Source organism: Macaca mulatta, chromosome 2 (genome assembly GCF_049350105.2).
Source record: "Macaca mulatta isolate MMU2019108-1 chromosome 2, T2T-MMU8v2.0, whole genome shotgun sequence".
In the NCBI taxonomy this organism is placed as follows: Eukaryota; Metazoa; Chordata; class Mammalia; order Primates; family Cercopithecidae; genus Macaca; species Macaca mulatta.
In genome coordinates, this window is record NC_133407.1 from 116,059,608 (window position 1) to 116,073,719 (window position 14,112).

Sequence of the window (14,112 nt, forward strand, 5' to 3'; positions counted from 1 at the left end):
TTCTGTCTGCTCCACCTGTGACCTTTCGCACCCGAGGCTCACTGGAGCCCCCTCCTTCACCCACCCCCAGATGTCGCTGTCTTGATGGCTTTGAGGGTGATGGCTTCTCCTGCACACCCAGCAACCCCTGCTCCCACCCGGACCGCGGCGGCTGCTCAGAGAATGTCAGTCCCCTTGCTCCTTCCCTGGAGTTCTGACCCAGAGGCAGGAGGTGGGATGCCCTAGCCCTCTGCCTACATTCCTGTGTCCCTGAGTTATCTGTCCTGGCTCTCACAGGCTGAGTGTGTCCCTGGGTCCCTGGGCACCCACCACTGCACATGCCACAAAGGCTGGAGTGGGGATGGCCGCGTCTGTGTGGCTATTGATGAGTGTGAACTGGACGTGAGAGGTGGCTGCCACGCCGATGCCCTCTGCAGCTACGTGGGCCCCGGGCAGGTGAGGTGCAGCAGAGAAGGGGCGGGAGCCTTGGCTCTGGGGGACTCTCTCCCTGCCCCATCTGACTCCCGGAATGCAGAGCCAGGTGCTCAGGGTCTGGAACCTCAGGTGCAGATGAGAACCCAGTGCTGACATGCTGAGTAGTGGCATCTGGGATTCACTCCTTCATCCATCCGCTCATTACTTTCCCAGGTGTTATCAGGCACTTGTTCCATGCTAGTCCCTGTTCTAGACATAGGGAATACGACACTGAGCAAAGCAGGAAGAGCCCCTGCCCATGGGAGTGACCTCCCCAAAACTTTAGCCTCATGGAAATCCAGCCCCAGAACTTTGCAGTGTCTGAATCTAGTCACCGGAGCTCAGAACCTGGAGCCTTCCATGCGGAGCATTTTGGGACTGGTGAACCAGTGTTCAGACAGGCATTGAAGACTGTCTAACGTGCCAAGTGGGAGGCCAGGCCTGGCTGGTCAGGGTCAGCCTCTGCATGGCCAGGCCTGTGGGGCTCCCTGTCCTCCCAACTCCAAGGTGGCCTCTGGGCACCAGCACGTGGGGCCTTAGCAGTAAGAACTGACAGGTGTAACAGCTGGAGCTCCAAACCCCATTAGGGCCTTAATTCAGAACAGAGGTGTTGAATGCGCCAGTGAGATGCCCCCAACGGGCAAACAAGGGCACCTAAGATCTGAGGGGTCTCACTGGTCACTCACCTGCAATGTACACAAGCCCAGGGGCACTGGCATTTGGTTGGGGGACCAGAGCAGCTGAGTAGAGTGGCAGGGGTGGAGGTGGGATCTGAGCCACTATCCTGGGGCCAGCCTTGGCAGATGCCTACCCACTTGCCACAAACTGTTAGCCTCAATGGCCCTGGCAGGGTCCCAGGCTCCAAGTGTAGGGGCACCAAGTGTCCACAGACGCTTCTCTGCCAATACTCTCACCTCCGTGGACTCATCCTGAGAGCCAGTCTCCCCTTAGGGCCTCTGTCTCCCCAACTGGAGCACAGATCTCCGAGAGTAGGGCTGGGAGAAGTTCCTCTGGGCTCTGGACAGGCCTCCCCGGGGGCAGTGCCCAGAGAGAGCCAAGTAATGGAGGAAGAAAGGGTTGGATGCTCATCATGAGACAAGGCCGTCTGTTCCTAACCTCTCCAGAGCCGATGCACCTGCAAGCTGGGCTTTGCCGGGGACGGCTACCAGTGCAGCCCCATCGACCCCTGCCGGGCAGGCAATGGTGGCTGCCACGGCCTGGTAAGGGAGTGCAAGGCTCAGAGCCCTGGGGAGGCTTTCTGGGGTGGGCCTAGGCTGCAGCTCTCTCCCTCCCTCCCCATCTCTGGGTGTTTCTCTGTATACTGTCAGGATTAAGATCTTTCTAAACTTCAAATCCAACCATGTCACTCCTGTCCCACTTCACCTGCCCCTGCCCAGCCTCCTCTCTCTGTTCCACTCCTGCCCCGCTTCCATTGTCCTTGGCTGCCCTGAGCTCCTCGCTGTCCCCTGCCCTTGCTCCACCCTACCACACCCCTGCCTCTGCGAGCTGCACCTGGGCCTGGCTAGCTCCTTCTGCTCTCAGCTCTGGCTCCAGAGGATACAGGGCCTCCTGGGTGCTCCCGCAGCCCTGAGCTCCTTCGTATCCACCTGGCGTGGGTAATGCTCGTGTCAAATGCCCAGTAATCCTGGGGAGCAGGGCTAGGCACACCGAAGGAGTGCCACCAACACAGACTGGGTGGCTGCAGAGCAAGGGGCAGGGGCTGGGGCTGGGTGGCTGGACAGGCAGAGAGATGGGGGAGGGAAGGACCCAGCTGCCATCTGGGTCTGAATGGAGGCCCTTTCTCACTCCCACCCCAGGCTACCTGCCGGGCAGTGGGGGGAGGTCAGCGGGTCTGCACGTGCCCCCCTGGCTTTGGGGGTGATGGCTTCAGCTGTTATGGAGACATCTTCCGGGTAAGGGGTGCTCAGACTCGTTTTCTGTCTTCCCTGTGCTTGGGGAGGAGCCCTCTCCGGCACCTCAGGTGGGAAAGGGGCACTGCTCAGGATCCGTGGTGGGGAAGGGCTTGAATTTGCCCTTGGTCCTGTGACCTCAGCCTTTTCCCTTCCCTTAGGAGCTGGAGGCAAATGCCCACTTCTCCATCTTCTACCAGTGGTTTAAGGTAGGACAGGGCAGAATGCTGGGGTTGAGGGTTTAAATCCAGGAGGCCTGCCTGGATGGAGGGGTGCCATATAACATCTCCCAGAGTGGGAGGTTGGGGGCAGGCCTGGAGCCTAGAGCAGGGAATCTGAAGATGATGGCTGCCTTCCTCACTCCTCCTGCCCCTACTCGCGGTGTGCATGCAGAGTGCCGGCATCACGCTTCCTGCCGATGGCCGAGTCACAGCCCTGGTGCCCTCCGAGGCTGCCGTCCGTCAGCTGAACCCTGAGGAGCGAGCTTTCTGGTTGCAGCCAAGGATGCTGCCGAGCCTGGTCAGGTGGGGCCGCCATTGCCAGGCTGTGGGAGGGGGCTTCCTTGCGGGACCCAGCCCCTCCCTAGCGAGTCCTCAGCCTGGCAGGCACTCACCCCTTGGGGTGGGCCCAGTCCCAAAGGTCTCTGTAAGTTACACTAACCTGATTCCATGACCCCCCCAAACTGTGCCCTGTCAGGGCCCATTTTCTCCAGGGTGCACTCTTCGAGGAGGAGCTCGCCCGGCTGGGTGGGCAGGAAGTGGCCACCCTGAACCCCACCACACGCTGGGAGATTCGCAACATTAGTGGGGTATGTGGTGAACTCTGGGCAGAAAAGGGGACAGGTGGGGCATGGAAGGGAGCCTGAGTGGCTACAGGCTGTCCCACATCAGGGGCCCCATGGGATGAGATTGGGGTCCCCTCGCCCTGCCCAGAGCCGGGCTCAAAGGATGTGCTCAGGATGCATTGCTGATCGGCACTGAGTCTCTGGGCCAGGAGTGACTGCCTGCAGGGGCTGTCTGTCCATCTGAGTCTGCACATGGACAAGCGCCCCTCTCACCACGGACCCTGGGGAGAGTCTGTGTGCCCAGCTGGTGGATCCTGAGTCTGACTCAGGATCAGAGTCAGTTCCTGGGAGGAGCTTCTGTGCAGGACCCAGCTCATGGGCCAGCCTGCGGACCACCTGTGGGTGCCTGTGTGCCCAGCAGTCTCTCTGTTGGGGCTGTCCCACCTTTAAGGGTCTATCTGCGCCCACCTGTGGCTAAGCTCTGCTGCTGCCTTCCAGAGGGTCTGGGTGCAGAATGCCAGCGTGGACGTGGCTGACCTCCTTGCCACCAACGGTGTCCTACACATCCTCAGCCAGGTACAGCAGGAGGAGGGTGTGTGCAGGGAACCTCGCAGGCAGGCCGTGAAGCAATGACATGCTGACCAGGCCCTGTGCTCTGTACCAGGTCTTACTGCCCTCCCGAGGGGATGTGCCCGGTGGGCAGGGGTTGCTGCAGCAGCTGGACTTGGTGCCTGCCTTCAGCCTCTTCCGGGAGTTGCTGCAGGTAAGGAAGGCTGGCAAGAGGGGACGTGCCTGCTCAGGGGACACTGTGCCCCAGGTCCAGAGGAAGCTGGTTGGCTCCCAGTGTCAAGACTGACAACTAATATGCCCATCCCTGACCTCCACCCCATCCCTAGCGCCATAGGTTGGTGTCCCAGATTGAGGCTGCTACTGCCTATACCATCTTTGTGCCCACCAACCGCTCCCTGGAGGCTCAGGGCAACAGCAGCCACCTGGTGAGGCCATGGGGCTGGGGCAATGGTGGGGAGGGCAAAGGCACAGAGGGCAAGCCTCCCATCCCACCATGAAGGGACACGGTGGGTGCGGCATGTTGTCCAGGGCACTTGTTATCCTGGAGTCCCCTGACTTCGCTCCTTCTCTCCCAGGACGCAGACACAGTGCGGCACCATGTGGTCCTGGGGGAGGCCCTCTCCATGGAAACCTTGCGGAAGGGTGGACACCGCAACTCCCTCCTGGGCCCTGCCCACTGGATCGTCTTCTACAACCACAGTGGCCAGGTTTGGGGGTCAGGGAGCAAGGAGACCCTAGCCTGGGCCCCTATCCCTGAAGATCCCTTCCCTTTGGAGTGTCCCCAGCTGTGAGCCTCCAACCTCCAACCTCTGCTCCAGGGAGCCCCCCGGCCCTGGAGTACCGCCTGACCTTATAGCCCTGCCAGGTGAGGGTGGTGGGTGGGTGGATTCAGCCTCCATCCCTCTCCCCAGCCTGAGGTGAACCATGTGCCACTGGAAGGTCCCATGCTGGAGGCCCCTGGCCGCTCGCTGATTGGTCTGTCAGGGGTCCTGACGGTGGGCTCAAGTCGCTGCCTGCATAGCCACGCTGAGGCCCTGAGGGTGAGAGGCTGGGGCCAGAGGAAGGCCGGCACCGGAGTTCAGAGCTGGGAGCTGCTGGCTGGCCTGACTGATGGGGAGGAGCGCGTGGGTCAGCCTGTCCTGGAGGAAGGGCAGGGATCCAGGCCTGGACTGCCTGATGCCCCACCTTTTTTCCCTCTAGGAGAAATGTGTAAACTGCACCAAGAAATTCCGCTGCACTCAGGGCTTCCAGCTGCAGGTGAGACTGGGCTTAGCATAGCTCTGTCCCTGCATTGCCTGCCCTCACTTCTTCCAAGGTGCCCAATCCCCTCACCCTCCAGCCCAACTTTGTTTGGCCCAGGCCTCCAGGCACAGGGAACTGGGTGGCTGACGTCCCCATAGAGGCCTGGAGGGCTGGCATGGCTCTACTGAGGGGAGATTCCCTCAGACTTGCGGCCCGAGGCTTGGATCCTGTCTGCCCTCTCCCATCGGTCTGCCTGTCTTGGTCCCTCTCTGACCCTTCTGCTGTTCTGCTCATCTGCCTGACACTGTAGTCCATCTGTCTGTCTCCCCATTCATTGCCCTGCCCCTGCCTGAGCCACTGGCTGACCCCTCCTGCCTGTCGCCATTTCCAGGACACACCCAGGAAGAGCTGTGTCTACCGATCTGGCTTCTCCTTCTCCCGGGGCTGCTCTTACACATGTGCCAAGAAGATCCAGGTTTGCCCTGAAGCCCCCCCAAAGCCTGTCCGGAGAGAAGGAGGTGGGAGTGGGTGGGGCCCAGGGGGGAGCCCAGTTTGGATCTTAAGGGCAGAAACTGGGCTGGGACTAGGGTGAGGCCAGAACCCAGAAGAAGGAGAGGGGAGAGAGGTCTGAAGTCAGAGGGCTACTGTTTGTCCCTGTGTCAACTCCCCTGGGGGAGGGAGTGGAGACCGGGAGAGGAAGAAAGGGCAGTCTGGAGCTGGCTCTGTCAGCCAAACCCCAGAGGCAGCAACTGGGCCTGGCTCGGCCCCTCACTGTGGGATCTGGGTGCAGCCCTTCCTTGCTTGAGCCTCAGTTTCCCCACCCTGCCAGAGGGAGGGTTTTAGGAGGCATCTCTGTGTCTCTTTTGGCTCTGAGTTGCTCGTCCCTGGGTCTGGGGTTCTGAGGGGCTTTGCTCCGTGGCTCTGTGGCCCCGAGATGCCCCCGTTCCCCTTCCCCCGACACCTTGCTGGGCCTCTCTCACCCTCTCTCCCACCCCCAACACTGACAGGTGCCAGACTGCTGTCCTGGTTTCTTTGGTACGCTGTGTGAGCCATGCCCAGGAGGCCTGGGGGGGGTGTGCTCGGGCCATGGGCAGTGCCAGGACAGGTTCCTGGGCAGCGGGGAGTGCCACTGCCATGAGGGCTTCCATGGAACGGCCTGTGAGATGTGTGAGCTGGGCCGCTACGGGCCCAACTGCACTGGAGGTGAGGACTGGGGAGGGGTGGGGGTGGGCTTCCTGGCAGCAGAGAGCAGCCTGGAGACCCCAGCCGGGACAAGATGGGGGCACTGGGAAACTCCTGTTCTCCTTTATCCCACTGCAGTATGTGACTGTGCCCATGGGCTGTGCCAGGAGGGGCTGCAAGGGGATGGAAGCTGTGTCTGTAACGTGGGCTGGCAGGGCCTCCGCTGTGACCAGAGTGAGTGGGTCCCAAGGGGGAGGGGCCAGGTGGCTACTGAGGAGGCTGTTCCTGGGTCTGAATGACCAGAGTCATCCTCCTGCCCCCCAGAAATCACCAGTCCTCAGTGCCCTAGGAAGTGCGACCCCAATGCCAAGTGAGTAGGCCCAGCCTGAGGCAGGTGGGTGAGTGGCAGGGAGCCTGGGGGTCAAGGCACGGCTGGACAGGCATGGGCTCAGCCACTACCACCTCTCCCAGCTGCGTGCAGGACTCGGCCGGAGCCTCCATCTGCACCTGTGCTGCAGGATACTCCGGCAATGGCGTCTTCTGTTCAGGTCCAGCCACATGGACGCCCAGAGCCCTCTCTGAACTTTTGGGGTGGCTGTCCACACAGAGCCCCCTTCATTTCCTCTAGGCCCAGCCCCCCTCACTGTCCCATCTTGGGACTCACCCTTCCCTCTGACCTTTTCCTTTCTCTCATGCCCTCCTCTCCTGTCCTGCCCCTGGCCCTGTGCCTACTCCTAAGGACTCTCTGGGACCATCTCCCCCTAGAGGTGGACCCCTGTGCCCATGGCCATGGAGGCTGCTCCCCTCATGCCAACTGTACCAAGGTGGCACCTGGGCAGCGGACATGCACCTGCCAGGATGGCTACATGGGCGACGGGGAGCTGTGCCAGGGTGAGACTAGGCCCCCAACCTGGGTTGTATGTGGGGCTAGGGGTCTGGCTTCAGTGATCTGAGTCAGATTAGGAAGGGCTGAGGGGCATGTGGGACTTGTGGGGACTGGGGGTGCTGAGAGAGGAGGGGGTGGGACAGATGGTACAGAGGACAGATGAAGGCGGTCCTCTAAGGGCCACCCCCATCCCAGTGTCTCTTCCCCCAGAAATTAACAGCTGTCTCATCCACCATGGGGGCTGCCACATTCATGCTGAGTGCATCCCCACTGGCCCCCAGCAGGTCAGCATGGCAGGGTTGGACTTGGGGGGTCATGCCATGCCCTCACAGGATGGGGCCTCCCTTCAGGGCAGGCCCGGGGAGGGGGTGACCCTTTTACACAGGGTGCTGGCCAGCTGTTGGCTCCCAGCAGCCCCACTGATCAAGACTGGGGACAGGTCTCCTGCAGCTGCCGCGAGGGTTACCGTGGGGATGGCATCCGGACCTGCGAGCTCCTGGACCCCTGCTCTAAGGTCAGGCACCTGGTCCCGCCCTCCTTTGCTGAGGAGAAGGAGAGGGGACTGAGGCAAGAACCTGCCCTCCTCACCTCCAGCAGGGTCCTAAGGGCCTCTGCAGGGTGGGCTATGCTCCCCTGAAGCTCGAGTTTGATCAGTAGCAAATGGAATCTGGGGGGCTGAGCAGGGGCCTTCATGGCCTCTTTCACAGGGCTGAGTGGGATAGAGAAGTCCTGGAAGCCACTGATACCTTCCTCTCCTGTCCCTGCCTCAGAACAATGGAGGTTGCAGCCCATATGCCACCTGCAAAAGCACAGGGGATGGCCAGAGGACATGTACCTGCGACACAGCCAACACCGTGGGGGACGGCCTCACCTGCCGTGCCCGAGTTGGCCTGGTAATGATGCCCAAGTCAGACCCCTGATCTGGTCTTGGCTGTGCCCCATGGGCCTGACCCGTGGTCTTGGCAAAGCCCCGATTTGATCCTGATCCTGGCCCTGACCATGACACTGAGCCTGACCTCTGACTGTACCTGGGCCTGGCCCCAGCTATGACCCATGAAACCAGCCCTGACCCCAACTCAGACCCCGCGGCTTTCCTTTCCTCATGTCTGCCTTGGCTAGACCTTGGGCTGCAGGTGCTGGGACAGGCACCAGGCCCTGAATGGGGGCTGCCCCAAATCTGAGCTGACCCTCGCCCCCCCAGGAGCTCCTGAGGGATAAGCATGCCTCATTCTTCAGCCTCCGCCTCCTGGTGAGTGGCCAGCTTGGGCCTCTGTGACCTGCAAGTCCCACCCGTCTCTGGGCTTCTGTTCCCATCTGGTCAGGGGGTTGGCTGGTTTGTTCTCTCTGAGTCCAAGTCTTCCCCAGGAGATCCATGGAGGCCTCAGGCTTCTCCCCTTCCACTCACGCTGTTGCTGCCTCCCTCAGGAATACAAGGAGCTCAAGGGCGATGGGCCTTTCACCATCTTCGTGCCGCACGCAGATCTAATGAGCAACCTGTCGCAGGTATGCAGCCCCCAGAGCGACGCTGGGCAGGGCTGGGCGCTCTGGTGGTGGCCCTGCTTGGGCTGAGGCAACAGTCAGGGACCCCACTCCCCTCGCGACTCCACCCCAGGATGAGCTGGCCCGGATTCGCGCTCATCGCCAGCTGGTGTTTCGCTACCATGTGGTTGGCTGCCGGCGGCTGCGGAGCGAGGACCTGCTGGAGCAGGGGTACGCCACAGCGCTCTCGGGGCACCCACTGCGATTCAGCGAGAGGGAGGTGAGCCCCGGCTCTGGCCTGCCCCGCCCCTGCGCGCCTGTGCCCGGGCCCCACGCAGTCACCACCCTCACCTCCCCCAACCAGGAGGGCCTCGCACAGACAGAGCTGAGTCCAGCCCCAGACCCCGCCCGCGACCTGGCCCTGGCCCCCTGCCGTGGGCCTGTCCTGCCCAGCGCCCTTGCGTCCTTCTGAGGACTGAGTCCCGCCCCCTGCCCTGACTCCGCCCCAGACCCCGCCCACCTCTTGTCCTGGTCCCGAACCCGGGACTGCCTGCACCCTAAGACTCGCCCAACCCAGGCTCCGCCCACACCTCAGGCCCTGACAGCTTCCAAGCACCCCACCCATCTGCTTTATCAGCCCTGTGCCCCGCCCCCAGGGCAGCATATACCTCAATGACTTCGCGCGTGTAGTGAGCAGCGACCATGAGGCCGTTAATGGCATCCTGCATTTCATCGACCGTGTCCTGCTGCCCCCCGACGCGCTGCATTGGGAGCCGGATGATGAACCCATCCCAAGGGTATGACAGGCAGGGGCCTGGGAGGTGGAAGGCAGGCAGCTGGGGGCCTGGGATCCTCCCTTCTCGCCTGGCCTAGCTGTTTATGAGAGCCTTTCCTCAGAGAAATGTCACTGCTGCTGCCCAGGGCTTCGGTTACAAGATCTTCAGCGGCCTCCTGAAGGTACTGCTCCCGTCTGGGCCTGTCATTGTGGACACATATGCACATGGAAGTGTGTGCAAGTGTGTATGCGTACCTGTGCGTGCATGCCCACCTGTGTGCCCACTGTCCCATGTGAGCCTGTGTGAACTCACGTGTGCACAAGCCACATCTGTGTGCATGAGCACCCCAGGGTGAGCACATGGGTGTGCTTATGTGCGCCCGCATTTCTGATAGCAGTGTGCACAGTTGAGATGTGTGCACACACATTCCTGCCTGGGATGGTCACAGATGAGAGTGGGTGAGTGTGGAGCCCCTTCCTGCTCTGTGGCACAGCTCCCTGCCTTTGCTCACTAGTCTCTGACTGGGCTGCGACTGCCACACCTTTGCTGCACCCCACCAGGTGGCCAGCCTCCTGCCCCTGCTTCGAGAGGCATCCCATAGGCCCTTCACAATGCTGTGGCCCACAGACGCCGCCTTTCGAGCCCTGCCTCCGGATCGCCAGGCCTGGCTGTACCATGAGGACCACCGTGACAAGCTAGCAGCCATTCTGCGGGGCCACATGATCCGCAATGTCGAGGTGGGTACAGCCTCCAACTTTGGTCCTCACTGTCTGCAGCTCACCCTGCCTCTCCACCTCCAATCATGATTCCACCTGCTCAGGCCTTGGCATCTGACCTGCCCAACCTGGGCCCACTTCGAACCATGCATGGGACCCCCATCTCTTTCTCCTGCAGCCGAACGCGGCCCGTGAGTCTGGGGAGAGGGCTTGGATGAGGGGAGTAGGAGGCAGGGGCCCTGGCAGTGGAGCTGGAGTGCACCTGTGACCCCCGCATACCTCACATTCTCTCCTTGCAGGGTGAGCTCATGGTGGGTGAGGATGATGCCCGCATTGTGCAGCGGCACTTGCCCTTTGAGGGTGGCCTGGCCTACGGCATCGACCAGTTGCTGGAGCCACCTGGCCTTGGTGCTCGCTGTGACCACTTTGAGACCCGGCCCCTGCGACTGGTGAGGGAGGCCAGAGGCAGACGGGTAGAAGCCCACCCCTGTGGTGTCCGTCCATCTGACTTTGCTGTGTTGGCTTCCCTCCCTTCCAGAACACTTGCAGCATCTGTGGGCTGGAGCCACCCTGTCCTGAGGGGTCACAGGAGCAGGTACAGGGCTAGGGGCTGAGTGGGGGTGGTGGGGTGGGGGCAGGCAGAGCCCAAGGACCACCAAACTCAGAACCACCTGACTGCGGCCTGACTCCTTTGGCCCAGGGCAGCCCTGAGGCCTGCTGGCGCTTGTACCCGAAGTTCTGGACGTCCCCTCCGCTGCGCTCTTTGGGATTACACAGCGTCTGGGTCCAGCACAGCCTTTGGGCTAGGCCCCAAGGCCTGGGCAGGGGCTGCCACCGCAATTGTGTCACCACCACCTGGAAGCCCAGCTGCTGCCCTGGTCACTATGGCAGTGAGTGCCAAGGTGAGCATTGCAGACACTGTTGACTGGCTCCTCTGTTCCCCAAGAGAGCCAAGGCACAGCTCTGGCCATTGTCCCTGAGAGGGTGTTGGGGCATCCAGGGCTGGGGAGCTCTGGGTGGTGAGTAGATTTTACTAGTGGGAGTGCTGGGAGAGGCAGGGTGGGAGTGTGGACGGTGCAGAACCTGGGGAGGAGTGCTGGGGGATCTGGATGCTCTCCAGGACACAGGCCTGGAGGGATCTTAGCAGTGTGGGGACATGGGTCGGGGACAGATGGCAGGGCTAGGCTGGAGGTACATGTATGGGGGTCCTGGTGAGAGCCCCTGGCCCCACCTCACTTCTCCTACCCCATCCCCAGCTTGCCCTGGCGGCCCCAGCAGCCCTTGTAGTGACCGTGGCATGTGCATGGACGGCATGAGTGGCAGTGGGCAGTGTCTGTGCCGTTCAGGTTTTGCTGGGACAGCCTGTGAACTCTGTGCACCGGGTGCCTTTGGGCCCCATTGTCAAGGTAGGCCGTCCCTGCCTGCCCCACGGCCCGATTCCTTTGGCCCTTGTGGGCCAATCTTTATCTTCCTGCCTGTCCTTCTCCCCAGCCTGCCGCTGCACTGTGCATGGCCGCTGTGATGAGGGCCTTGGGGGCTCTGGCTCCTGCTTCTGTGATGAAGGCTGGACTGGGTCACACTGTGAGGTGCAACTGGGTGAGTAGCCCCGTGCTTGTGCCCACCCTGCACACTTGTGTACATGTGCACACATCAGTAAAGGCACCAAGGGTGGGTGGAATGGGCAGAGGCCAGTAAGGCAACTACTAACCTGGTTCTGGGGGCTGGGCCCTCGGGGACAGAGCTGCAGCCTGTGTGTACCCCACCCTGTGCACCCAAGGCTGTGTGCCGTGCAGGCAACAGCTGCGAGTGCAGCCTGGGCTACGAAGGGGATGGCCGCGTGTGTACAGGTAAGCAGGTGGGCGGGGACATGGAGGTGGGAGGCCTCCACTCCCCTGCAGTCATTGGGTCCAACCACTGCCTCCCTGCCCTCAGTGGCAGACCTGTGCCAGGACGGGCATGGTGGCTGCAGTGAGCATGCCAACTGCAGCCAGGTAGGAACAGCGGTCACTTGTACCTGCCTGCCTGACTATGAGGGTGATGGCTGGAGCTGCCGGGCCCGCAACCCCTGCACAGATGGCCACCGCGGGGGCTGCAGCGAGCATGCCGACTGCTTGAGCACCGGCCTGGTGAGCAGGTTGGGGAGCCGAGCAGCCAGGGTGGGGAGGCCTGGCAGACCTTCCGACCTCTGAGGGCGGAAGGGCGCCCACTGCTCTCCCCAACCCCAGAACACACGGCGCTGTGAGTGCCACGCAGGCTACGTAGGCGATGGACTGCAGTGTCTGGAGGAGTTGGAACCGCCTGTGGACCGCTGCCTGGGCCGGCCACCACCCTGCCACTCAGATGCCGTGTGCACTGATCTGCATTTCCAGGGTGTGTCCCCTGCCCACTCCCAGTACCCATTTCATTCCTCAGAGCTGGCCAGCTGACCATGCACCCCTCTATTCTGCAGAGAAACGGGCTGGTGTCTTCCACCTCCAGGCCACCAGCGGCCCTTATGGTCTGAACTTTTCGGAGGCTGAGGCGGCATGCAAAGCCCAGGGAGCCGTCCTTGCTTCATTCCCTCAGCTCTCTGCTGCCCAGCAGGTGTGTGGGGCCCAGAAGTTGGGGCCAAGTGTTGGGGGAGGCCTTGACTGGGTCTTGGGTCTCAGCATCCCCTCCTGTTCCTACAGCTGGGCTTCCACCTGTGCCTCATGGGCTGGCTGGCCAACGGCTCTGCTGCCCACCCTGTGGTTTTCCCTGTGGCAGACTGTGGCAATGGTCGGGTGGGCATAGTCAGCCTGGGTGCCCGCAAGAACCTCTCGGAGCGCTGGGATGCCTACTGCTTCCGCGTGCAAGGTGCGTCCACCCCACCAAACCCTACTTCCCCGGCTCTGCCCCTTCCCACCAATCCACTGTGCCACTGACCTGCCTTTCCTGCAGATGTGGCCTGCCAATGCCGAGATGGCTTCGTGGGTGATGGGATCAGCACATGCAATGGGAAGCTGTTGGATGTGCTGGCTGCCACTGCCAACTTCTCCACCTTCTATGGGGTGTGTGGGGCCCAGCCTTGGGGGTGGAGGGTGCTGGGATCCCCGTGGAGGGAGCCTGCTCACAGTTCTGTCTTTCCACCATGCCAGATGCTACTGGGCTATGCCAATGCCACCCAGCGGGGTCTTGACTTCCTGGACTTCCTGGATGATGAACTCACGTATAAGACACTCTTTGTCCCTGTCAATGAAGGCTTTGTGGACAACATGGTAACCAGCAGGGGTGTGGGCAGAGCAGAGCCCGAATTGGCCATCTCCATCTGGCCCAGGCCAACAGGCCTTGCTCTGCCCACAGACGCTGAGTGGCCCAGACTTGGAGCTGCACGCCTCCAACGCCACCCTCCTAAGTGCCAACGCCAGCCAGGGGAAGTTGCTTCCAGCCCACTCAGGCCTCAGCCTCATCATCAGTGATGCAGGCCCTGACAACAGTTCCTGGGCCCCTGTGGTGAGTCTGGCAGCTGTCCCACCCTGGTGGCCCTGGCCCTTGCTCACCATGGGCTTGACTCTGGTCTCCCTGCAGGCCCCGGGGACAGTTGTGGTTAGCCATGTCATCGTGTGGGACATCGTGGCCTTCAATGGCATCATCCATGCTCTGGCCAGCCCCCTCCTGGCACCCCCACAGCCTGTAAGTTGGGGATTGGGGAGGCAGAGCCCTTCCTGGCATCCCCACAACCTGTGAGCCTGGGGAAGGTGGTGGGACAGATCCCGCCAGGTCAGTACTCTCCCTGTTTGTAGCAGGCAGTGCTGGCGCCCAAAGCCCCACCTGTGGCGGCAGGTGTGGGGGCTGTGCTTGCTGCTGGAGCACTGCTTGGCTTGGTGGCTGGAGCTCTCTACCTCCGTGCCCAAGGCAAGCCCACGGGCTTTGGCTTCTCTGCCTTCCAGGTAGGGCTGGGTTGGGGCTGCCATGGCGGATCCTTGGATCTCGCTCAAGGTGCCTTGCCACTCACCCCTCTGCTGCTCCCAGGCGGAAGAGGATGCTGCTGACGACTTCTCACCGTGGCAAGAAGGGACCAACCCCACCCTGGTCTCTGTCCCCAACCCTGTCTTTGGCAGTGACACCTTTTGTGAACCTTTCCATGTGAGCATGG

General features: G+C 62.0%; 1 protein-coding gene across 4 annotated transcripts in view; it reads left to right on the forward strand.

The window, feature by feature from the left end:
- STAB1 (stabilin 1) overlaps window positions 1–14,112 on the forward strand; it is a 30,138-nt gene that overhangs the window by 15,749 nt on the left and 277 nt on the right. For 2 of the 4 annotated variants that reach the window (XM_077993011.1, XM_015130750.3), the window contains 44 exons: window positions 71–164; window positions 277–435; window positions 1,578–1,673; window positions 2,271–2,366; window positions 2,525–2,572; window positions 2,757–2,887; window positions 3,060–3,171; window positions 3,646–3,723; window positions 3,812–3,910; window positions 4,044–4,142; window positions 4,293–4,424; window positions 4,629–4,757; window positions 4,918–4,974; window positions 5,351–5,434; window positions 5,967–6,162; window positions 6,280–6,375; window positions 6,466–6,511; window positions 6,613–6,689; window positions 6,907–7,032; window positions 7,238–7,311; window positions 7,467–7,541; window positions 7,798–7,920; window positions 8,229–8,276; window positions 8,453–8,530; window positions 8,640–8,786; window positions 9,163–9,303; window positions 9,404–9,463; window positions 9,843–10,019; window positions 10,103–10,189; window positions 10,298–10,447; window positions 10,537–10,593; window positions 10,699–10,900; window positions 11,255–11,404; window positions 11,490–11,594; window positions 11,738–11,845; window positions 11,931–12,124; window positions 12,224–12,368; window positions 12,448–12,581; window positions 12,668–12,833; window positions 12,918–13,027; window positions 13,115–13,234; window positions 13,320–13,649; window positions 13,760–13,906; window positions 13,989–14,102. In XM_077993011.1, the coding sequence (XP_077849137.1) occupies window positions 71–164; window positions 277–435; window positions 1,578–1,673; window positions 2,271–2,366; window positions 2,525–2,572; window positions 2,757–2,887; window positions 3,060–3,171; window positions 3,646–3,723; window positions 3,812–3,910; window positions 4,044–4,142; window positions 4,293–4,424; window positions 4,629–4,757; window positions 4,918–4,974; window positions 5,351–5,434; window positions 5,967–6,162; window positions 6,280–6,375; window positions 6,466–6,511; window positions 6,613–6,689; window positions 6,907–7,032; window positions 7,238–7,311; window positions 7,467–7,541; window positions 7,798–7,920; window positions 8,229–8,276; window positions 8,453–8,530; window positions 8,640–8,786; window positions 9,163–9,303; window positions 9,404–9,463; window positions 9,843–10,019; window positions 10,103–10,189; window positions 10,298–10,447; window positions 10,537–10,593; window positions 10,699–10,900; window positions 11,255–11,404; window positions 11,490–11,594; window positions 11,738–11,845; window positions 11,931–12,124; window positions 12,224–12,368; window positions 12,448–12,581; window positions 12,668–12,833; window positions 12,918–13,027; window positions 13,115–13,234; window positions 13,320–13,649; window positions 13,760–13,906; window positions 13,989–14,102 (5,197 nt within the window). The remainder of the gene's footprint in view (window positions 1–70; window positions 165–276; window positions 436–1,577; window positions 1,674–2,270; window positions 2,367–2,524; window positions 2,573–2,756; window positions 2,888–3,059; window positions 3,172–3,645; window positions 3,724–3,811; window positions 3,911–4,043; window positions 4,143–4,292; window positions 4,425–4,628; window positions 4,758–4,917; window positions 4,975–5,350; window positions 5,435–5,966; window positions 6,163–6,279; window positions 6,376–6,465; window positions 6,512–6,612; window positions 6,690–6,906; window positions 7,033–7,237; window positions 7,312–7,466; window positions 7,542–7,797; window positions 7,921–8,228; window positions 8,277–8,452; window positions 8,531–8,639; window positions 8,787–9,162; window positions 9,304–9,403; window positions 9,464–9,842; window positions 10,020–10,102; window positions 10,190–10,297; window positions 10,448–10,536; window positions 10,594–10,698; window positions 10,901–11,254; window positions 11,405–11,489; window positions 11,595–11,737; window positions 11,846–11,930; window positions 12,125–12,223; window positions 12,369–12,447; window positions 12,582–12,667; window positions 12,834–12,917; window positions 13,028–13,114; window positions 13,235–13,319; window positions 13,650–13,759; window positions 13,907–13,988; window positions 14,103–14,112) is intronic. The other 2 variants (XM_015130751.3, XM_077993010.1) reach the window with 2 other exon arrangements.